The sequence below is a fragment of the Lissotriton helveticus genome, chromosome 2_1, assembly GCF_964261635.1.
Source record: "Lissotriton helveticus chromosome 2_1, aLisHel1.1, whole genome shotgun sequence".
NCBI classification, from domain to species: domain Eukaryota; kingdom Metazoa; phylum Chordata; class Amphibia; order Caudata; family Salamandridae; genus Lissotriton; species Lissotriton helveticus.
This window is the reverse complement of record NC_136059.1, coordinates 2,080,055,298-2,080,079,141: the sequence shown is the minus strand read 5'-3', so window position 1 is coordinate 2,080,079,141 and position 23,844 is coordinate 2,080,055,298. Positions and strand designations below refer to the sequence as shown.

General features: G+C 41.7%; 1 protein-coding gene across 2 annotated transcripts in view; it reads left to right on the top strand.

The window, feature by feature from the left end:
• Positions 1-23,844, top strand: part of HPF1 (histone PARylation factor 1) — a 141,012-nt gene that overhangs the window by 4,080 nt on the left and 113,088 nt on the right. For both annotated transcript variants that reach the window (XM_078677059.1, XM_078677060.1), the window contains exons 2-4: positions 8,529-8,691; positions 13,711-13,897; positions 18,150-18,248. In XM_078677059.1, the coding sequence (XP_078533185.1) occupies positions 8,529-8,691; positions 13,711-13,897; positions 18,150-18,248 (449 nt within the window). The remainder of the gene's footprint in view (positions 1-8,528; positions 8,692-13,710; positions 13,898-18,149; positions 18,249-23,844) is intronic.

Sequence of the window (23,844 nt, the reverse complement as noted above, 5' to 3'; positions counted from 1 at the left end):
TCTGACAAAGCCCTTTTGATCTAAGTGTAATAATTGCCCTGCTGCCCCGTTTAATCTCTCCGCTAATATTTTTGTCATGAGCTTATAATCAGTATTAAGGAGGTAGATAGGCCTGTATGAATCACATTGAGATGGTCTCTTCATTGGTTTTAAAATAAGGACCACTATGGCATCATTCCAAGAAACAGGAATTTTGCCTCCTTCCTCATATGTAGAAGTAAACAGCAATTTCAAAACTGGTATTATTACAGGTTCTAGCACTTTATAGATCTCGGAAGGTAGCCCGTCAGGGCCTGGAGCCTTGCTTCTCTTGGCAGAATCTATCGCCGAGGCTATTTCAGTGGAGCTGATTTCTCTGTTAAGATTGTTGGAAGCCTGATTATCTAAAGCTTTAACCTGGTATTGGTCTAGCCATGACTGTATTAATTGCTTTTGTGGAAGGAGATCTTCTCTATAAACTTCATCAAAATGATGGTAGAAAGCCTGATCAATATCTGTTCTTTTATCTGAGATCACATCCGTATTTACTATCTGTACTTCCTTAATAGAATTCTTTTTGATGTCCTTTTTTGTTTTCCAGGCTAAAAGTTTTCCGCTGGCCTCCCCATATTCAAAATGTGCTAATGAGCTAGCCTGCCAACGTTTTCTCAGCCTTCCATCTAAATAGCTGCTCCAACTGTAATTTACACGTTAACAGATCTTTCTTATTGTTCTCTTGATATGTCAGGCTGGGATCTAATACAGCTTGTTCAAGAACCTTGATTCTTGCTTCAATCTGTGAGATTTGCGCCTTATATGCTGTATGTTTTGCAATCTGAAATGTTTATAGACGCCCTCTCAAAAAGGCTTTATATGTATCCCAGACAACCGGGAGTGTAGCAGTACCTAAATTAAAAGTAAAAAACTTGTTTGATTCCTTAAGCAATTTATCTATTACTTCTTCTTCCAACAGAATACTTCTGTCTATAGTCCACCTCTTAACCAACTGTGGAACTGATAATTTTAGGGTTAGAGTAACCGCTGAGTGATCCGAAATGTGGGCGCCAAGATGTTTTATCTCCTCCACATACTGGCCTAGGTGTTCTGCGATCAAGAAAAAGTCTAGCCTAGATTTATGCCGTAATTTCTTATTATGGAATGTAAATTCTCTTTTTGTGCCATTTCTTTGTCGCCAAATATCTTTCCAACCAAACTGGGTGATCGCATTAGATACTACAGCTCTAGTTTTAGGGTAATGTGAGAACCTTACAGTAGTTGATTTATCTAGCTGTGAATCAAGTACTAAATTAAAATCTCCTGCATGAATCACCGGATCCTCATAATCCAAGAGTTCAACAAAAAGGTCTTTAAGAGGAAGGGTATCATCCAAATTAGGACCGTAGTATCCTACGATCGTAAATTTATAGGCATGTTGCTTTATTTTCGCTATAACCCACCTCTCCTTTTTATCAGACTTAGATTGTAGCAAAGTTATCTCAGAATTAGATTTAATCAATGTAGCCACCCCTTTAGTAGCAGTTTGTTGCGAAGTGGCTGTCACCTGCTGGATCCATTTTTTTTCCCCTAAAAATATCTCTTAATTCTTGTTCGGTGGAGTGGGTCTCTTGTAAAATAAAAATGTTTTCAGGTGCATCCTTTAAATACTGAAGAATTCTCTCTCTTCTGTGCTTGACCCATAACCCATTGTCATTCCACGAAAGAATCTTAATCTATGATGAATGTGCTACCCTATCTTGCGCTATTTCTCCTAATAAAGGTGTACACAATGAAACTTTGAATATGGCGAATTGGACATTTTTTTGTTTTCCCCAGATGCTCCCCACCCAGTGCCCTCACCTCCCTCCCCCCCCCCCCCTGTCCAAACCCTCCTGTGCTCCCCTGGAGAACCCCCCCCTCCTTTTTCCTGGCCTGCTTGGGCCATTGAGACTCTTCTTCCCGGGTGTCTACTCAATATATATTGAGAGCAGTGAAAATATATGGCTGAAATTAATAATAATTGATGCATGAGCTAAAATTTTCAGTAACTTCAATGTTTGTTGTTTTGCTCTCTTAGGTTGTCGTCTGTAAGTAATTGCTTTCAGTGATGCCAGAAATTTGAGCTGGGCGGTAGCGCCAAGTTGTTTGAAGGGCTCTAGCAGTTTACCAAGCTCCCACTGCCTAGAGGCTGTAATGGAGGACACATCAGATCTAATCTGATAAGAAAACCCATCTGTCAAGAGTTCACTGGTTCTTAACGCCCTGTTAAGGATCTCTTCTTTTAGGGTATAAGTCAAAAAATGTACTAGGATCTTCCTAGGTCTGCTTTTATTTGGATTCAGCCTGAATGGGTCTCTGTGAACTCGTTGAATATCTTTTATTATTTCTTTTTCTGATGTCTCAAGTTCAATGGTTTGTTTAATCAATCTGGCCACAAAAGCTTTGATATTTCCCCCTTCTGCCCCTTCCGGAACTTTTAACAGACGCAGATTATTTCGTCTTTGTGCGTTTTCCAAGGACTCACTGTTACATACATGCCAACATTTTGGAAGAGGAAAGTGGGAGATTTTTAAAACCTAACTGGGAGCGTGTATTTCTCCCATTGACTTCTGTTACGTCCTGCATTGGGTCTATTGCAGTGAATGGGATTTGCAAGTGTGCTAATGCAGGATTGGAAATCAGAAATTCAAATATAAGTTTTTTTCCATACTTTTCAGGAGAACAGAGAAATCGCTATGACCGGCAGAGAAAGTGTGGCAAAAATGGTGTGCACTTGCTTGCAGGAGCAGGTTATCAGTCATACAAGTCCATCCCCTGCTATCTGAAGCCCACTGAGGAATCGGGTTTTTTGGATGCATGAATCGGGAAGCGGGAGATTAGCCTTGAAATCAGTAGTCTCCCGCCTGAATCTGGAGGGTTGGCCAGTATGCTGTTATTCTTGGACTTACCCTATTATGGCTCTGCAAACTGTGCGAAGTATTAATAACCCTTCCTGATTTACATTTTAGGATAGAGAGGATTAGTTGTCACCGGTTTCTCAGAGAGGTAGAGTGGGGGAAAGGGCTCCAAGGAAAATACTATTAATAGTACACCAAAAATAAATATACATTATAAAGGATACAAAATACACAGTTGCAGAATCCTATTTTCTAACGGCGTGGGTACAAGCCCTTGTCTTTCCTGTAATTGCTCTCCTTCCTCAATGGCCAAGCTTCTCGCTATTATTGTTCTAAACCCGTCTGTGGGTTTAGGCTAGATTAGACTTTGGAGCAGTTCGCTAAGATGTCACTGTTTTAAGCATATAACTCAGTTAAACATGTATCATTCCTTTAGCATCAAACAGCAGTTTCTAGTGGATGCACTTTTATCATTATCAACCTGTGAACCTTTGTGACTCTTCCCCCCCCGCCCCCCTATCATGAGGTAATCCTTACATGGTATAACTGCAGGTTTCTAGTGACAGTGGGAGAGGTGTGGCGCCGCGGCCAGGGCGACTGACGCTGGAATCTGGGGACCCACGGTTCGATCCCCGGCTCCGGCGGCAGGTTAGCCCAGCACCATGTGACTCTGGGCAATAGCTCGCTTAATCTTCCCGACGGCCCCCCAGCGCCTAGAGACCCTTACGGGTGATTGTGCGCTTTACAAATGTGGACTTTACAGTCCTTGTGTGTTGTGGATGTGGTTGGTAATGTGGTCTGTTCATTGTACGCCTGCAACAATCGCCTTTCTAGATGTCCTCACAAGATGAATTTAATGGAACCAGAGGTAGAGGAGTGGGGCAGTGGCCGGAGCATCTGACTCCGAAGCGTGGGGATCAATGTTCGATTGACGGCAGCTCAGCATCATGTGACTCTGGTCAATAGCTCACTTAATCTCCCTGACTGCTCCCAGAGCTTTGAAACCCTTAAGGGAGAGAGCTTAAAGATGCTCAACAGCCTAAGAGGTGGTTACTGTTTCTGACAATATTTTTTGTGGTGATATCTTTGGGCAGTAGCAGCCCCGGGAAAAATTGGATTCTCTGCTTTGCGTTGAACCAGTCCTCCTGTCCTCATCGGTGGCGACGACACCAGGTTATCAGACCTGCAGCTAGATGACACGTTTCTGGCGCAAACTTGGTACAAATCACTTCATTAACGCAGAGACACAGGAGGACCTTTTTGACAGTGGGGGTTTCCAGGCATTCTCTATGGGGTCTTCCGCTTTTTGTGCACCCTCCCGCCCACCCCCCTGTTGGGAACACAAGAGCCTCCTTCCCACTCTCAGCAGGCAGGCTTCTAGGCAGACCCCTAGCTCCTCCATAACAAAGATGTCCCTTTACCTTGGAGAGACTGTCTCTCAGGCAGGTATCAGCCCAAGTTACACAGCAGCTCTGCGCGTACTCTGCGGAGCACTCCCGTTGTCAAGAAGTACTTCGGACTGTTTAGATCCAATTTTAAGCACATTTTCTGGACCGTGGTTGTGGATCCACAGTCTCCAGCTTCAAAACTGTTCTGTTGGTTCTGCGTATAAAGTGGTGCTTCTCACAGCAGGTAGTATGGGGCTGACTCCAAACAGGATAATTCACAATGTGGGCACATTAAAGTAAGGTTTCTGCACCTTACTATCATCAACCTTCATGAAGCAGCAATCTGAAACGGACAAATGTGCAGGCCTGGCCTACGAACTTCCTCAATTTGAAAAACAAACTGCAGTCCTAACCTTCCCCTTTGCTTATTTGCAGCCTGTTCTGCCGACTGGTATGTAGGGCAGCAATTGAGGTCCTTAACTTTTGTCTGTCTTGGCACGCTTGTGTACAAAACCCTAGCTGTGGTTCAGAGTCTTCATTTCTCTTTCCACAGTTAACCTCCAGATGTTCTTTGGCCTGCTCTCTTCCGTTTGCCTTCTAGGTTCCAGTGAAGAGCTGTTTGTGATGGAGTTTAGTTCTCTTCTGATAATGTGTCCTATCCATCTCCGTCTTTTTCCCATAATGACGCGTTGTTATGCTCTTTCTTGCATCTAGTGAGCAATTTCTAGTTGGAGATGGTTTGTGGTCTGAAAATGTGAATGGTTCTTCTCAGGTTACTGGTGTGAAAGGCTACCAGTTTGGTGATGTCACTTTTCAATATCTGCCACTGCTCAGATCTATACAAGAGTGGACAGAACACAGCTCTGGTAAAGCCTCAGCTTGGTGGCGGTGCGGTGCTTAGAGGATTTCCCCACATTGTCCACCCTCCAGAAGGCATTCTTGACCTTGTTCAGTCTGCTGTTCATGCCCCTATCTGCCAAGCCGTCATATTTGATAGCACTGACTAGGTGAGCGAGCATGGCTAGGTCTTCTCTAGCCACCTTGATTGGTGAAAGGTTTGGGATGTTGAGTGGCATGACTTCTGATTTCTTCATATTGATCTTCAGGCCCGCTTGCAAGACATCTTTTTCTGCATACGCTGGTGTATGTGAGAGGTCAAGGCTTGGTCATCCGCATAATCAAGGTCCTTCAGGTTTATAGAATAAGGTTCATATGATGCCGCTGGCTTGTCTTCAGTTGTGCGTTGCATCACCCAGTCGATAGACCAGGTTGACGAACAATGCCCACATTGCTGTCTCACACTGGTGTGTAACCTTCCCTTGATGTGAAAATTTACTCTGTACTACTACTAAATGGCAGCGCTCAGGAGAATTAATAAGCAGTCACTTGCTAACAGTCTTAATGGAATTTCTGCAGGTAACCCTATCTCCACCCTCCTCACTTCAGTGTCTGGGTCTCACCCTCCAACTTCCACTCTCTGGAGTTTATCCTCATTCTCCATCTTGTGCCAAGCTACAGTTCAGGGTATCCATGATGTATTCCACTGACTCCAGTACTCCGACTCACACACCGTCTAATATCGTGCATATGTCATGCTCACTGTAAACCCAGGATGTTAGTGCAAGGTTCTTTTTTTCACAGAACAGCAGAACTTTGCGGTAGTGGGGACAGTAGGCCACAATCTAATCGAGATTAATAAGTCTGGTCCCACTGAGGTTCGCTACAACTAGGGCAGAGCAGTAGTCCAGATCTATTATGAGGGCACGCTGAATGTGCCCCTCCAGGTCTTAGGGTAGGTACTGAACCACTCCTTGTCAGAGGTCAGCCTAGGCCTCTGGGCCCACACTAAATTACCTGTGGTCAGGGCCAGCAGTACATCAGGATGCTACTTTTACAAGCAATCTGTACTCGGGGAATGGCAACTTTTTTCTTTTTACTATGCACAGGAAATTCCCCTCCCAACATTAGACATTTAATTATTTCTAATCTGTGCACTGTTTACACTTAGGAATTGAATTTGACTTGCAATGGTGCTTGATCAATTAATGGAAAGCATATTCTGTGCATATTGTAAAGGACTTTTCTTTCAACCATTAGCTGCTTTTGCTAACGAACCCTCAGCCGTTCGCTTGGATAATGCGTCACAGCTTGGATTAACACACATTAGTATTTAGACTCTCTTTTCTATTGGTTTCTCAGCCTCCATTGAAATGCATGAGGTACAAATTTACATCCCAAAAGGACACTTTCGGAAAATACATAATTTACTCATTCATGCACTGTATGCCCAAAGCAACTCTTATTTTTTTTTGTTTTATATAGTCTGAGTGTTGAAGTATTGGCTTTGCTAAACCTAGTGATTCATTTATCTGTAGTAGACCAAGGAGCATTTAGTTCCGCTGCCCCAAATGTGAACTTCCACCTCTGCCAAGGTATTTGGCTGAAGTATAGAATGCACCCATAACTATTTCAATAGTAGTAAATAGGCTTATAAGAACATATATATTAAGTTGAAGTGTAGTCTTTCATGTTGTACCAGTCTGACAGATGGGACAGAAAATCATCCGACAACACGGAAGTTAATCTAGTGTATTTATTGCGATTGTTGGTAACGGGTAAATATGTGTTGCAAGCTATCCAAGAGAGAGAGCAATTCCAGTTTGTTACTGACAAGGTGGAGTTGGAGGCCAAAGGAAGAGCCAAGAACACTACTCTACCAAGTAACTACCTGGGAGAGCCCTACCCTTGTATAATATTGCTATTGTAAATCAGACCATTGCAGCTCACATCATTGTATGAGTATGTGTTTTTCATGATACTATTTTGGTAGAAGGCAACAAGAAGCATATGTAAAGAGTCAGGAGAGTTAACTTTGCATTGGAAATTATGGTAAGTGCTTTAGAAAACTATACTATGTTACTGTGTAACACTGTTTTTGTGTCTTTGTTATGCTATGCTTTTGTTACTCATGTTACTGTTATATGTTATACTAGGTTCCAGTAACTATTGTAATTTTGTAACTTGCAACTCGCTGATCTTCATGTGAAGCGCTCTGATACCTCCGGGTCTAGCCAGCGCTATAGTAAACTTTGCAAATAAATATACTGTGGATACTCTTTAATATATCTTCCACTTAAAAATGAGAAAAGAAGGTATATCTTCCACTTAAAAATGAGAAAAGAAGGTCTGGAATTCTGAATCAAACATTCTTCCAAAGCAGCAGTAGTCCGTTATTTGATTCTCCTGTGTTGTACGAAAACTTCCCCACAGAGCAACCATAGCAGCAACATACTGCATTCACTTGAATCGGAAATGTTAAATTTAAAGCCTGTTCTATGGAACAGGCTGAAGTATAATGTGCACTAAGGCATTTTTCCAAATATGAAACCTGCAATAATTGTTTTTATTTCACCAGATTTCTCTGTAGTTGGATCTCCGTGCATAAGCGTGTGCTGGTTTCATATTCAGTTTTGTTGATTACAGAAATGATAAAACGTATTTAAATATATCTATTTACTTTCTATGAAATGTATGTTTATGTTCCTTATAAGTGACTACGTTCAAAGGTAATACAACATTTAAAAAAATAGTAATATTGTAAATCTGACCGAATAATGAGGCAGCTATTTAAAAACTATAGAAAGTCAGACTGCTGAATTTTCATGCGTTGGAAACCCATAAAATATATAATACAAACACGCAAAAAGGAATCGTTTGGGGACTCCTTTATTTTAGGGACATTTAGAATTTAAGATGAGACATTTCATTTACATGGATATCCTGCACAGGAGAGTGAATGATTCTAAACCTGCCTTCTTCAGCCATATGTCTCCCAGTCCGTGCACTTTCTATGAGCTAGGTAAATACTCTAGTTATTTATTTTTATTGTTTGCTCAGGTTCTATCAACACAGCAAAAACAAATATTCAGCATACATCAAAATGCATGTAATGTATAGTTGATTAGAAGTCTGCAATCTTCACAGATATCTGTTAGAATAAGTCAGTGATATGTATGTTTATACTGTAAACTGCAGCATTTCAATAGTGTATAGCTGTCCAAATTACAAATGTAATTGGTCAAGCTTCAAAGTATAACCGTTTTGAAGTAACACAATGGTATCTCACATTATGACTGAAACACATTGGCAGCATAACTTAGCTTCATCACTGGGCGCCTAATAATATCCTTGATGTTTTACAACTTGTGTTCAGACATTCGTTATAAAAATAAAAAAAGGTGATATTAACATTTCTGTTTAATTTCAGTGTGAAAAGGCTGCTAAAAATGAAAAAAAGATGCGGTCAAACCAAGCTAGTTTTCCAGACACCCTGAGACAGGAGGTGGAAAGTCTGTATAGACTTGGGATGCCAGAAGATTTCTATCACTTTTGGACATTCTGTCAGGCTCTTGATCCAAAAAATACTTGTGGTAGGTGACAAATATAATCTATACCCCTTAACCCCCACTAAGTCCTGCACTTAAATCCGGGTAAAAGACAGGCTGAGCAGACCCCCCCCCCCCCCAAGAGTGGGTGGAGGGGAGTTTGCAAAGTGCTGCTACTGTGAATGTGAGGTGGGATTAACAAAGTGGTTGCTGCTGAGAGGTTTAAGCGCCCATGAGGAGTTGGGCATAGGGGACATGGAACAGTGACCCAGGCACATGGCAGGCTCCTGTTCAATACATCTAAAGTCTATTTAACCCTTTGCGGAAACATTGGTCTCCTCTCACAACGTTAAACTAGATCCAGGCAGCTCACCAAAGGTGATATCCTACATTGGTTGGGTCCTGACAATTGTGGAAGATCAAATAAAAAAAGTGCCCAGGGAGAATAATATGCTGTGTGATCCTGTGATCTTCTAACCTGTGCTTCTCTCCTCAACACCAAAAATGTGTGCAGATCACTTTGTGAGGCTTCTCCCACGAGTACCTCATGAGCTACTGATCGCTTTCCAGCTACCTGCAAGTAGCTCTCCTGTGTGCAGCTAAGCCTACTTAATTAGAAGTTTTTGATTTGTTGAATTATTTATTATATGTATCCCAAAATTGTAAAGTGTGTACTTGAGACAAAAACTTGTGTATTTTCAGAACCAATGAGCTAATCTTTGAAATGGTTCAGTTTCCAAAACATCAAGCAGCTTTGGGGAGACCTATTACTAATTATCTTGGTTCATTGGGCATTGTGTTATCCGTTTGAAGGCATTCCAAATTAATAATGCCTTTTTGCATTATTTCTGGCAACCTTGCCAGCTGCACTGAAGTGATCACAGCTGGTAATTTGCATGGGGTGGCACTAATGTAATCTTGTTAGCTGTGGTCATTATTACAGTACCAAGAATATTAGTAGCTTTGTATAATTTCCATTCAACAAAAATAGCTCATATTACTAAAAAGGTTGAAGACCCCTGCTTTCCATTCTGTGTTGACCCTGTAAGAATGCAAACTAGCTTTCTCTGCTTTGACATTAGCTTTACCCTCTACCATATTTCACTGTATAAGGCTAAACTATTAAACATTTTGCTTATTATCCTGTTTTGGAAAGCTGAAACTGTTCCTAATTGCGAGACTCCTTGCTCAAATTATGTCGCTCACCTTTTAGACCGAGAAACGCAATGTTCGTATAGGCCTCATTTTATGAGGAACCAGATGACCTCTCACTGTGGAGTTCTGTATAAATACTGGCCTTGTCTTCAGTCTCCGAAGGATTCTGGTGGTTGATGTTCACCATCGGTCAGCACACCACCTCGGCGCATACAATTAAATGTGTATTCTGGTACTCGTGGCGTACATTTCTTTTATCTGCAACACTATTTTTCTGTTCAAGAGTATATCTAACCCCCGCCTCTTCCAACCAACCCCCATTAGGGTTGTCCCTCCCACCTCGTAAGACATGGTCATTCATATCCCAGTAGTAGTCTCTTCTCTGCTTTTGTTGCCACACTTTAATTCTGCTGTGCCTCAGGGAAAACTATGTTCAATATACTCATTACTCTCCATTTAGTGACCAGTCAGTACATGACTGTCTATCCGGCGCAACAAATTCCAGAAGTTGCACCTCTAGGGTTATTTCACACTTCTCTGGATGGTAACTCATTGTTTATAGTTCTGATTGCTTTCTGTCAGCGTGCCTCATATGGAGAATATTTTTTGAGTTGCATTTTTTGGGACGTTTGGTGTCCTTACCCTCCAACTCCTGCTTGTACACCATAACGTTCAAAATATAGATACTCTGCTACCGGTATTGCATAAACCCTTGGAGATAAGGTTGGTCTCTAGGTGAGGCGTGTAGACTGATGCCTTTGGAGTTTCCCAGCTTTATGCTATTCAGTAACGTTGATGTACTAAATCCCCTGGCTGTAATGCACCAATATGCTTAGGAGGTACCTGAGGAAGTGAAAAATAGTGCAAGGCTGTGATAATGTATACCTTGTGGTCAGCATCAGCGCTAGCACCTAATAGTTCTAGGTTGCATTTCAGACTTCTATTATGTGGCTCTGTAGAAAGTTGCTGGCAGTTTGGATTTTGATAGCTTGAGCTTATTGCAGTGAGGATGTCTGGAAGGAGCATCATCCTAAATAATAGTGTTTCCATACAGTTACTAGGGCTGTAAGTCCTACACACCGAGAGCTGCTGGTAATTTGAAATGTTGTTGCTCTAGCTATGCAGATTTCTTTACATAGATTGTAGGATTGGTGTGTTTTAAAAAAAAAAAAAAAAAAAAAAAAAAAAAAAAAAGTGTGGCCCTGGCACTGTACAGGTAGATATCAAAGTTCCTTGTAAAATCGCATTTCCGAGCAATTAGAATTTGTCCTTTTATAGACACTTTGGCTGGCACAGCAGCTAGTCTTGCACTTGTATAGCACAGCTCCAGAATTCTCAAAGGTTTCCTTGATCAACAGGCGGTAAAGTGGAATTGTGCAGTTTATAACTTATTTGTAGGTGCAGAAAGCTTCTTCATAATGGGTCTGCAACTTGATCCAAAAAGCGCCTTGTAATGTTCCATGAGCCACATGACTTAGAGAAGCAGTGGTTACCATGTTCCTGCCTTCGGTTTTTTATTTGTGGTGCATGAATTTGCGAAATCAGGTTCCTTCTCATAGGTAAGTTAAAACTTTGCTATCTTAAGCATCCATAATCCGAAAAGGACGCCATTCCACTGCCATAGTGGACAGTGGTGGGGGAGCAGGTGCTACGTGGATGACCCCAAAGAGAACCCCAGCCCATGCCCTGCTTAGTTAACCTCTCTCACTCCCGGCCAGGATCCCTTTTGTTAAAGTCCCTCCACCTCTATTGCGCCAGTATATGCTCCTTTTATTGTTCTTTCCAGTTGTCCGATGGCTTGCCCTTCAATGGCGAATATCTTCATGGACTGAAAACAAACTAGTAGTGAGAGCTACTTAGTAATCCAATCATTAAGTGGTCAAATGAAGTTACAGTTAATGTGCCTCAGCTTGCCTAGTCCAAGACACTCCCATTACCAACTTTCCTTCAACTGTCTTCTAATCGGGCTTCTCAAGTTCTTTTCAAGCTGCCCCCTCCCTGAGATTCTCCCCAGTCCCCTGCTTCTGTAAGGTTTCTTTTGTTGTAGCTATTCCTCAGGCCTATGATGGCTGTTCTGGATTCCTCCATGCACTTGCCTTTGGGCTTGTCTGGTGTTTTTTCTTTTAGCATGGCGCTCCCTCCAAGAGCCAGTGACCCACCAGGAGGCAATTTTAGCCAGACAAATTGATGCTTTACCTATTTTGTAGTGTTTGCAAACTCTTTCATAGAAGGACTTTATAGCTTGGAATGACCCTTCACCCAGGAACTTTGGCGAGGCTCCTTAATTTGCCCCGATAGTTTGGCCCTATACAACTGCTTTATAGTAAGAAAGATCTCTTAATTTTGTTCATGTGGATTCAGCCTTCTGCTCCTCAGCTACTCTGTGAAGCCTCTGCGCTGTCCCAGTTAGGGGTGTTTCTGGGGCTCAGTCCTGTGTCACCTGAAGCTTATCCCCTTCCCTCTTAGAAATATCTTTTTGCAAGGGGGCTTGACAGGGTTTTTCACCATTCTGTTCGAGTTCCAGGTTTCCATCAAGATGTGCCTCAACTGTTGGCATCCTTTGGATGTGACTGTTTAAAGTAAAGCTTCTGAGAGGGATTTCTTTCACCGGAGAGAACCAAAAACCTGCAATACAGAAAAGTCTTTACTTGGTTTTAGATCTCTTAGTCACTGCAACAGACTGTGGTTAGCCAAAAAAGGACTCCTTTCTGCTGTGGCTTTCTACTTTATGGATTTTTGCTACCATGTATCTGGCTGAATTTCTAAAAGTTTATTGATCGTAATCCAGAGACTGGTTCATGCTACCCCAGTGGTGCCTGTGTGCGGTTTCCATTTCTAGATGCTTTCACAAACTTGTTGGTGCAACTCGTATTTTTGGTGGTTTGATATACTCTTATTTGGAATATTTTGATATTGGCTTCATTATTTAATCCCACTTGCGTGTTTAGGACTCCTGCCTGATGTGGTCTGTTGCCATGTTGGTTACTGAGAACACAGTGATTGTGTTATGGGGATTCCTTTCCTTCATGGGGGAAATCTTGTTTTGCATGTGCCTGTTATGTTTGACAGTTTTTGTTCGTCTTGCTGCCTCTTAATTATAAGGTGTACTGATGGCATTTGCTGTTGCCGGTGCCTTCGACCTAATGTTCTTTTTCCCTATATGAATGATGTGGTTCTAAAGGCAGCATTTTGTCTTTAAAAGTGTCCCCTGTGCATTTTTCTGGCTAGGCCAGGGTGCTTTGAAATCTTCCCACAGATGTGGAGGAAAGGGGTACTGGAGGTAAAAGTGAAACCAAAGTACCCACCTTAGTAATTCTTGCCCCTAACTACTTTTCTCCAGAATGCATACCAACCCGTTACATTCTTTGCGTGGCCAGGCTGCCCTCTAATGGAAAATGATGAGCAGACATCTAAGATGCCTGACATGGCACAACCACACATGGAGCCAGTTGTCTATTTTTCATAACTAGTTTTGATATCTGTATAAATACTGGTTTTGCTCTCCTGGTTTGGTCATTGCACGAGTCTGTGGAAAGAGGAGCGATGGACTGACGACTTACAAGAGACATCAGGGAGAGTAGGTTATACTTGTGAGTATGTAAATCTTATAAGTTAACAAAACATTAGGGTCTGAGCCCCACCCCCCTCAAAACCATGTCTGCAACATCCGATTAGCTTTCTTTCAACTCGGATGTTTTCATGAATTGAATTTCTGCTTGCACCAAGAACAGCCTTTGAAGACGTTCCATCCTTTAGAAAAAAAAATTTTTTTAATCTAGTTTACAGTGTTTCCTATCAGTATAAATTCCAATAGACCATTCATTAAAAACATGTTTTAGTGTGCAGTTTCTTTATAGTGACATCAGCGTGCTACAAGAAGGAACGGTAATGCAATTTTTGTTTTTTCAGATGCTCTCAAATCAAGCCTCGGGCTTCAGCTTGTTGGTCCTTATGATGTGCTCGCTGGGAAACACAAAACATCAAAAAAATCGGAGTTAAATTTCAACCTACACTATCGGTTTTTCTATGATCCTCCTGAATTTCAGACTGTTGTTGTTGGCGACAGCAAAACACAGTACCATATGGGATATTTTAGGTAAGACACTGCACAGGTGTTTTGCTTTGCCACTCTTTAGAAACGTATGTTTTGCTGTTACTTGCTAACCCAGTGCTGTGCAGATCAGGGTCATTTTTCATTTATGTGTACGCTTTGGGGTGTTTTACAGAAGTGAGGCAGAGGTTTACTTGCATGATGCTGTTTGCTATAAAGCTGTCATTTCATTCTACTTCATTTCACCTTAAAATAAAGTCTGTTAATCAGTAGTTATTGTCTGAGGTTAATTGGTTCAATGTTGCATATGTTTTGGTAAATACATAGCAATGAAACGTTACTTTCAAATTTCTGATGAAACCAAAATACACTCTGGGGCCTACACATCACTCCACTGATTACAAATATCAGTCTGAATGTAGACTCCGCTTCTGGAACACTTGGTTGAGGGAACTATGTTCTCAATAATATGCTTTTAAGCCCAAATCAAATTACTTTTATTCATAATTGCCCACTCGTTTTTTGCTCACAAGCGATTGGGCCTGAGGCACCGACAGACCAGTAAGTTTCCCAACATTTTTTCAGTATACCCACCCTGTGCAAGTTCTCCAGATTGTTGGTACATAGTTAATTGTTGAGGTGGCTCTTATATTGATGGATACATGGTTTAAGTGATGGTCATCTGAGACCGATTTAAGCGTTTCCCTTTATCTTTGTGTGGAAAGAGGGAAGATGGTGGTGTGTTTTGTACGCATATTTCTATGTGCGTGTCCTAAAACCTTTTTGGGAATGGTTAAAGTGACTTGGTAACACTACCACCTTTATTCTGATGTTTTGGCCCATGGTAAAAATAGTAGGATGGCACGTTTTACTGGTTTAAGGCTGCGTTGATATGTGTCACTGTATTTCTTGTAAAAGACACACAGTTGATGGACGGAATGCAGAACAAATTAAAACATTTACACCAGTCAAGAGATCTGTTTTAAATCCATCATTCTTTTGCTCACCATGCCACCCCAATTTAGACCTGGCAGTGGAATTAGTCCAGCCCGAACTGCCAAGCCAGGTACTCCCTGGACCAGAAACCAGCATCCTAGGACCGGTTTCGGGGTTTCACCCCATATCAGCCAGGATAGCTTGAATCCCGTGGCATCGTGAGCCCCGAAACCGGTCCTAGGATGCTTGTTCCCAGTAAAGGGAGGACCTGGCCTGGCAGTCCAGGCTGAACTGTTTCCATTGGGCGCAAGATCAAGACTGATTTGCATATGGCTGTGTTCAAACTGGAATGGCATGATGAGCCAAAAAACTATGGATTTAGGCCCAGATCTCGGTACTGTGGTGAATGTATGACCTTGTTCTGCATTCTGTCCATCAATTGTTCTTTTTGAATTTGTCTCACTGTATCTCTTATGGCAAATTTGTGAGGACCACTATTAGGGCACAAGCATGAGGTGTTGGCTTGAAAGGGGAAACAGGATGAAATTGAACAAACTAGTAGTAGGTTTAATTTTATCTGTCACAGATCCATTGATTAGTAGACTTGCCCTTGACATCACTTTTTACCTCGTTCAAAAAGTGTATCTTAGATCTTAATACACATAGTGAGTTGTTACAGAAAACTGTTTTTTCTGAAGTTAGAATTTCACTCTTATTATTTTTTATTTTATAGAGTTTTACATAGTGCTAACTAGACCCGAGACACAGGGTATCGGAGCGCTTTACATGAGCACCAGTTTTTTTGACAGATTAACACATCCACGGGAAGATTGTGATTTGCCCAGAATCACAGGTTGAGTCATTGCTGATACTCTAACCCGGTTCCCCAGCTTCAAGGTCGACCCCTCTAGCCGTAAGGCTACAACACCACAATAAGACTGTACCTGTCGCTGTCAATTAATGGCCTTCTTTATTGAGCGTCTCCTTAAACGAGCTCCTCAGAGTGCAGTATTATAATCCTCCACAGCAGAGAAAGCTCTTGGGGCAAGAGTTGTATCTTTTGTATGAAGTTTCATGTTCTGGCACTTTCTGTTTCCTTTTTTGCCACAATTAAAATCTTCAAACATTCCGGTATTTTTATTCTTCCAGAGTCTCAATCTGCTAAATTGGGTGTGGAGGTCACATGGCCTCTCAGTACTTGTGAAATCCTCCAGAAATGTTTGAAGCACTGTAAACTAAACCTTTTGCCAGACCCAAACCTCCCTTTTTTTAATGCATATGTCACCCCAGGGTAGGGCCTGAACATCACGGAGGGCAGAGTGCAGTGTATTTAAAAAGTGGACCTCTACTTTCAATATTTACATGTCCCAGTAGAGAAAAAAATTGTACATTTGTTTTTCACTACTGCAAGGCCGATCGTCCCAATAGGATAACATGGGGATTACCATATTACACTTTATAAGTGTAATTTCCAAATGGGAAGAGATGGTTGATTCACAGTTGGTGTTTCCGGAATCCCAATTTAAAATTCCAATTTATGGGGAAGTCTGATTTTAAATCACAATTCTGGGAATGTCACTTTTAGAAAGTGGCATTTTCTTGCCTAAGCCATTTGGTGCCCACAGCCAGTCTCTGGTCACATGACTTGGTGTAGATAACAGTTGGGCTTCGTTTATTCCTCCTAGACAGCCACACACAATAGGAGGGAGGACCAGGGCCCAGCCTCACGTAGATCTGAATAGGCTGTGTCCTGTCTCCACACAAAGGGCTGCATACCCCCTGCCGTTAGTCTGAAACCAGGGCTGGGAAGGCCAAACATCTGTGCACTTCTAAGGCACCACACTTGAAAGGCACAACTGTGTATAAAAAAAGTACCTTGGGCACCACCACTTCAGTACACTAGACCTGTGGATAATCTGCCAGCAAAAAAGACTGCCGTGCTGTTGAAGGACCTCCACTCTGATGGCTTCCTGCTTTGCTATACAGAACTGCTGCCCTCTTGCCTGGGTTAGGGAGAATGGAACTGCATCTCTTGAACCCCGAGTGACTCCAAGAGCTAGTTGACTGGCCTCCTGATCTGAAGCCTCCGTAACAGGCTTCCTTCAACCATGCACCTGGACTCTGCAATCTGTGATCTTACCCGGCCAAGTTGTTCCACCCCAGTTCTGACCCCTTGGATGTGGGCCTAATGTGCTTGCTAGCGGAACAACACACCTTCTCTGCGGAGCAACGTATCCCCGAGCAGAACTGATGCATCTCCACTGCTGAGCAGCGCATTTCCAAGCAGAACCAACTTATCACCGCTGCTGCGTGGATTGGATCCATTGCAGAGATCTGCATCACCTCGGCAGCCATCGGAACGGACACATCGTCCTGATGGCACGGTGCATCCACAGCCTAGATCCTCTCCGACGGCTGCCTCAAAGCTGCTGGATTCTGCATCGCAGCTCCTCGGAACCACTGTATTGCCCACTGGGTGCCGCATCCCCAACGCTGGTCTTAGCATCACAACCCCCATCAAAGGGATCCTCTAGGAAGCAAAATTGCCTTGCACTGCAGTCTTGCCTTATCCCATAACTGATACATTGCTTCAGCTGCACGTTGCATCTTCAACGCTAATCCACACAGGATTTATTGTACACTGTAGCTGGCCCATGCTCCATTACGGTTGGCCTGATCTCTTGGCGTTGCCTCAGTTCACCGCAACCAGATATCCCTGATTGGCGCTTTGTCGCTATTTTCACACAAAAAACTTTCAAATTCAGTATCTCCAGTTCTATTAAATGAATTTTTGTTGTTTTGGTCTACTTTTATTTTTTTTTTAAATACTCAATTTTTCTAAATCTGTTATGGGATTCTTTTGTGGTGTTTTCATAGTTTTACTGTTTGAGGTGTTTCACAAATGCTTTAAACATTGCCTCTGAGTTAAGCCTGACTGGACTGTGCCAGCTACCAACAGGGTGAGCACAGGTTAATTTGGTTGTGCCTTACACTGGCAAGGATTGTGGTTGCTTCTTGACCATACTTTACACTCCAGCTGCCCAACAACTAAACGTTTTACTGTCCCAAATTGAAGTATTCGAAAAAAGTACTCAAACGTTGTAAATCTACTCCTAGTTGAGATTTGAATGTAACATTGTCTGTTTTGCCAGTGCTCTAATTAACATTGTGGGCAAGGTGAAAAAAACTAAACTGCATGGTAAATTTGAGAGGACATTTGGAATTAATTTGTAGTGGTCTTGTGTTTCATAATCACCAATAGCTTTTAGAATAGTTTGGAATTATACATAAAATAGAATCTTATGCTCTAGATTGAGATTTGGCATGCCCTAATGCTTGTTTCTACACTGTTAATTTTCAGGGACTCTCCAGATGAACTACCAGTGTTTGTTGGGGCAAATGAAGCAACAAAAAATGGAACCATTATTCAAGTTGGCGATAACATTTTTGCTGCGGTCAGGTGAGAATGTAGCTATTTTGACTAATAATATAATGTTTCTTTGCTCCAGATCTTTTAGACTCGAACTCTAAAAGCTTGTCCTTCAATCCATTAAACTGACTTTTTTGTTCTCCTTTGCCAAGTGAATCCTTTTAATGAGAGCACTAGTGTGGGATTGTGAGCTTGTTCCTTAGTCCTGTCATTCAAAGAAGTCTGATACTGCTGCACTTTTGAACTGCCTGCTGCAACCCCCATGCTAGTTTGTGGCAGAAGTGTTTTTGGATTGCATAATTACATTGGTTTATTTCAGCTATGCTTGTTTCCAGCTACAGTTATTGTTCCATGAGTATAGATGTGTATGAATTGTGATAAATCTCTTAACTGATATCTAGTCTCATGCAATACTATGCTTTTAAGCACCCCTTATTAGCTTTTTTTTGTTCATATACAGCTGATTTCAAATATGCCATCTGGGGTTTCCAGTGCTGAGTGGCTCTCGTAGGTAGGAGGATTCTAGTACCAACATTGGTTAGGACTACTTGTGCTGTTCTAAAAGGCAGTTGTTTTAGAAATCACTAAACAGTTTGCCACATAGATGATCAATGTGTCGTAACCTTGGTCAGTTCTATTTACTCTGATTTTATAGATTCACAACACTGAAGAGGAAAGCCGATGCTCATCTTTACTGAATTAAGAGTTTTCCTGCAAGGGCCAGATCCTTCAAATGATGTAAATTTTTGGGACATGCAAATCCAGTGATGACTCTAGTAGTACAGAAGAGCTCTGCATTTCTGGCATCCATATGGAACAGCCAGGCGTATAGATTTCAGAGTTTATCTGTTGATGGTAGGCACCTGTATTCTGAGGCTGACCTAATTACAGGTTCTTCTGAGGTGATAAGACATTGGCCTTTCATCCTCTGTTGCCAAGCAAAATCTAGTTCTAGTACAGAAATGAAATGCATATGTAGTTCATGTTCAACATGAAGGAATAAGTCTGTTCGATGGCACTTGTGTGTTGCACGTTCTTCATCAATGCAATAACTAATTTTTCCTCGACCTTCACATGGTCACTCAGTGCTAAAAGCTGGTGGATGAGGAGCATTACGTCACAAATAAGGTCAGCACTGAAGACCAATTGTGTGTGTGTGTGTGTGTGTGTGTGTGTGTGTGTGTGTGTGCGTGTGTGCGTGTGTGTGTGTGTGTGTGTGTGTGTGTGTGTGTGTGTGTTTTTAAGAAGTCTTTTGGTATTTTTATTTTTTATAAAGCGAAGGATAGCAAGACAAGACAGTGGAAGGAAAGGGCACCACAGTGCCAACAACCAGGTTCAGAAATCCGTGTAGATCTACTGTTCTTCTCTAAAAGAAATTCGTTTGATATTTTTTTTCTTTCTTTTTTTCTCCTCATTTCATTATAACAGAAAGCTGTACATAACTGGATGTGATTTAGTTAGGAATGCTAATAACGTAAAGCCCCTGAGATCCCACTGCATCTTACGTTACATCTTTGCTAATGGAGGTCTCCATCTTTCCCAATTTATGCAGAATCCTTGATGTCTGCCATTGGACGCAAGTGTCTGACTTTATCTTTCTGAGAACTGTGAAAGCCTTAAGCCACTGATTGATGACATAGATACAACTCTTGATGCGACAGTCGTCTGGGTCAAATTTTTACTTTCTACTATGTCTATCTTCATTACAAATTGAATAGTGTTTTGAGGGACTACAATAACCTGTCTTGTATATTGAACTAAGTTCACTAGTCTCCCCTGTGGGTGGGAAATCACACTTTGCAGAGTTATGGCCAAGTCGTAACTTGAGCAACACTACTAAAATCTTACTTTGTTTAAAGGGGAAAAAAGCTTACAAAAAAAAGGTTAGGGATGGTAATATCTTACATTACATTAAAAAAATGTCACTGCAAACCAAACATTAAAGTGACCTGCATAGTTAAGGAAAAATATCAGTTAAACGTAACATTTTAAACAAAACTGAAATTCACCAGTTATAGTTTACTGAGCTAACAATAACTCACACCCCGCCATGCCCTGCGTATTGAATCACTCATGACATGTTCAATGACATAATGACATCATTGTTCTTGCCTTTGCAATATTGGCTTTGCTGATATTCTCTGGCAATGCAGTACATCATCAGTAAGAAGGAAAATGTTTTTCGCTGATGCTTACAGCATCGTCAAAAAGAAAGAAAAAAAAAAAAGCTTAGTGATGCTCATGTACAAATCTCAACATTAGTGGCTCCTACGTGTTTCTTTAATTTATTGATCAAAGATTACATTGCGTTTTGAATGGATACAAAAATGATGTTTGCTTGTGCAAAAGTGGCTTTTTTAGAATTGGAGCTTGCCAGCAGCAAATGGCAGTTGGCAGGTCCAGCAATTAAAAAAAAAAATAAATAAAAAAAAAAAATCCTATGAGGGTAGCTACAAAGGAATGGGGGGCGGGTGAAGCATGTGAGAGCGTGAGGCAGACTGTGAAGAAGTTATAAAAATATAAAGAAAGGCAAGGAGGAGGAAACAATGGACAGGTGTGGGTGATGTGGGGCACGTGAAGGGTGGTTGGAATAAAAACCAACAGACCGGGGCAGGGACTAAGTGAAAGATGGGAGCAACAGGGAGCACTCTGGAAAGTGGATAGGGGCAGGAATTTGTGAATAGGGTAAGATCCTGAAAAATCATGCGCGCTCATGAAGTGCTTTAAGAAAAAAGTAGTTCTCGAAATCTGAGCAGTGCAGGGACAAAGGGCAGCCAGTCAAAAGGGTGGTAAGGTTATGCTCCAAGGGAGGGACCACCACAAGAAGAGGAAGGAATGCCGTTGAACAAGAAGCAAGGAAATACGAGTTTTACCTAGCCAACAACTGGAAGCAATGGTCAAGCTCTAGACCCGTTGTAAGTATTTGGGTTAGCCCACAGAGTTCTTTGTCTGAAGAAAATTCTGAGGATTGAGTACTGTTATCTAACATCATCACTTTGAAACAATTCTACTTAGAGTGTAGACTAGTAATCGGACTCTTAGCTAGATTCATTCTATCCTTTACTGAGGAAAAGTTCTTCCCATATCATGTTGTGAAGCATCATGGCTTATTACTATTCCAGGGGTGGTGTAAAACTGATACTAATCTTGAAAGGTCAATAAATAGTCTAGTAATTGAATGTATTTATGGATAGATTTTGTGTGATCAGCAATGTAAAGAGATATAACCTAAATGAAAAATTGCCTCGTTCGTTATTGGAGATTTTTGAACACTGTAAATGTGGAATACTTTTATATGCATATAAACCGGTCGAAATGTACTGAGCATATATTTAATAAAAGGAATTTAATAAAAAAATAGACTAGTAGTATCCTGACCTTGCTTCCTTTATATAAAACCCAATTCTTTTTTTATCACCTTTTTAATAAAGTTTTCCATGGCGATTTTTCAGATTCACAGAAGATTTGACATCAACCTTTATTAAGGAAATTGGACAATAGTTTAAGCACAAAAAGGGTTCCTCCCAAATGTGTGGATTGCCGTTATAATGGACTCTTAACTCTTTCCCAAAATGTCTGTTTCTGATATTGTAAATTTTAGTCTAAAATGACACCAAGATCTCTTAAAATGCCTTATTTAATTCGATAAGAAAGGCGCCCGGGCCTGAAGTTTGCCTATAAATTATCCTATAAATTATCCTATCATTGCATTGTTGATTTTTTTCACATTTTTCCATGTTCCGTTTTTCTCTGTTTAGTGGGGGTAAGCATGGTATAGTAATCCTTTTTAGGTCTCGCCTAGTGACCTTTTGGAATCCGTCCGTACTTTTTTGGAAACTCGTGGATGTACTGCACTGTTTTAAATGAGCCCTCCTGCATGTACAGCATTTACCTTTGCGGGAGGGAGCAGCGGTGCCATCTGTTTGCAATTATCGCGCCTGCCGCTGCTCGCTCCCTTAAGGTAAACACTGCACGTGGCTTTAACTTGCAGGCCCACGCTTGTTGAGTCAAGAGGTTGCCAGGTATACATTACTGTTTGTCAGATGCAGAGATACATTACTGCCAAGCGAACATTCAGAACTGCATCGCCTAAATGTTTCCCAATGTTGTTGCATCAGACCCGTCAGTAACTCGCTGGGGCAGACGCACAACAAAAAAAAAAACAACGCAGGATGGGGGCGTGAGCCTCCTCACTCCCCCACCGCTGCTAAACAATAGTGCTGAATAGATTTTATTTTTTTTAAACGCTTAAATGCTGCCTAAAGCCCAATTGCAATCATCTGCAACAAAAACCTCATCAGAAAGAATAAAAAGAAAGCTGTCCGCCTCGAATAAACAGAGAATCATCTGGGCCCAAACGACTTTAGTTATCTGTGGAAGCCCTCGCCACATCCACTGCACTGGCAAAGCAGGGCCACCCGCGTTAGCAATTCCAGGAAGTGTCCGCTGCTCCCAATTTTGCCGGAAACACTGTCGCCCCTTATTAATGCTTGGAAGCCACAGTTACGCTCTTTAGCATGGAGAACTCTCAGCAACTCTCATAAATGCCTGGAAGTCACGGCTGCTGTAATTGGCGCCCAGACATCAGTTCTTGCATAAGCATTTGGTAGCCACAGCAGATTTAGTCACCAATAAAAGCGTCAGACACACTGGTAAGCATTTCAAGCGTTGCTTCTCTCGGTAGCATCCAATTGCGCTGTTACCTTTAAACATGTTGGACACACAATTATGGTAACAAAAAGTATGTTGCCTGTGTCCTACTCTTCAGAATTTCGAAACCTCTAGCTACTTGTCAGCAGCTTTAGTGCAAAGCTCAGCTTCTCTTGGCGACTTAAATAAGCATCAGACGCGAATGGCAGTAATGGTGGAATACACAACACATTTTTAAGGCCTGGCTCTAGAAATCTTTCTCAGTCAAACCAACCTATTATTACCAATAAGTTTATGAATACAAATTGTGGCATCTGACATCACTCCAAAGTAGTATTTCGATCATTCTCTTGCTATTGTCAGTTTGCATATGTTTTTACGCCTTCTATTGCAAACCAATATGCTCAGTAATCACTAATTTATCTCAAACCTAATACATCGACCCGTTGCCACTCAAGCTGTGCCCTTGCAGACATTCCAGCGTCCAGGTGCTGAGGAACCGCGGGCAAAGCATGAGGGTGGCTTATTACTGTTATCGAGCAAGGAAGCTTTCCTAGCAGAGGTGGCCAAAGAAGCTAGGCACCGAAGGACTAGCCTCGCAAGCTCACATGCATTGCCCAGGGACCTGATGATTTTATATTCCACACGTACTGGCCACGGAGCCTTTTAAAAAGCCTCCTGAGGGATTTGTGGTGACTCTGTGGAAGCCTTGCGCTGCTCCTGCTGGCAGTACCAGGACGAAGGTCAGATGGCAAGCAGTCTGAAATGTCTGTAATTCCAACTTTACAACAAGCATTGGCATAGCCAATAGGTCTCGTTTTTTGGGACCGTACAAGTTTTTAGTTATGCAGCACAATATCCTTGGTGCAACAACATCAACTGTTGCATGGCTAAACACTTATAAGGTCCCAAAAGCGAGACCTATTGGCTATGCCAATGCTTGTTTTAGAAGTCTTTTGTTTGCTTGTCATTGATG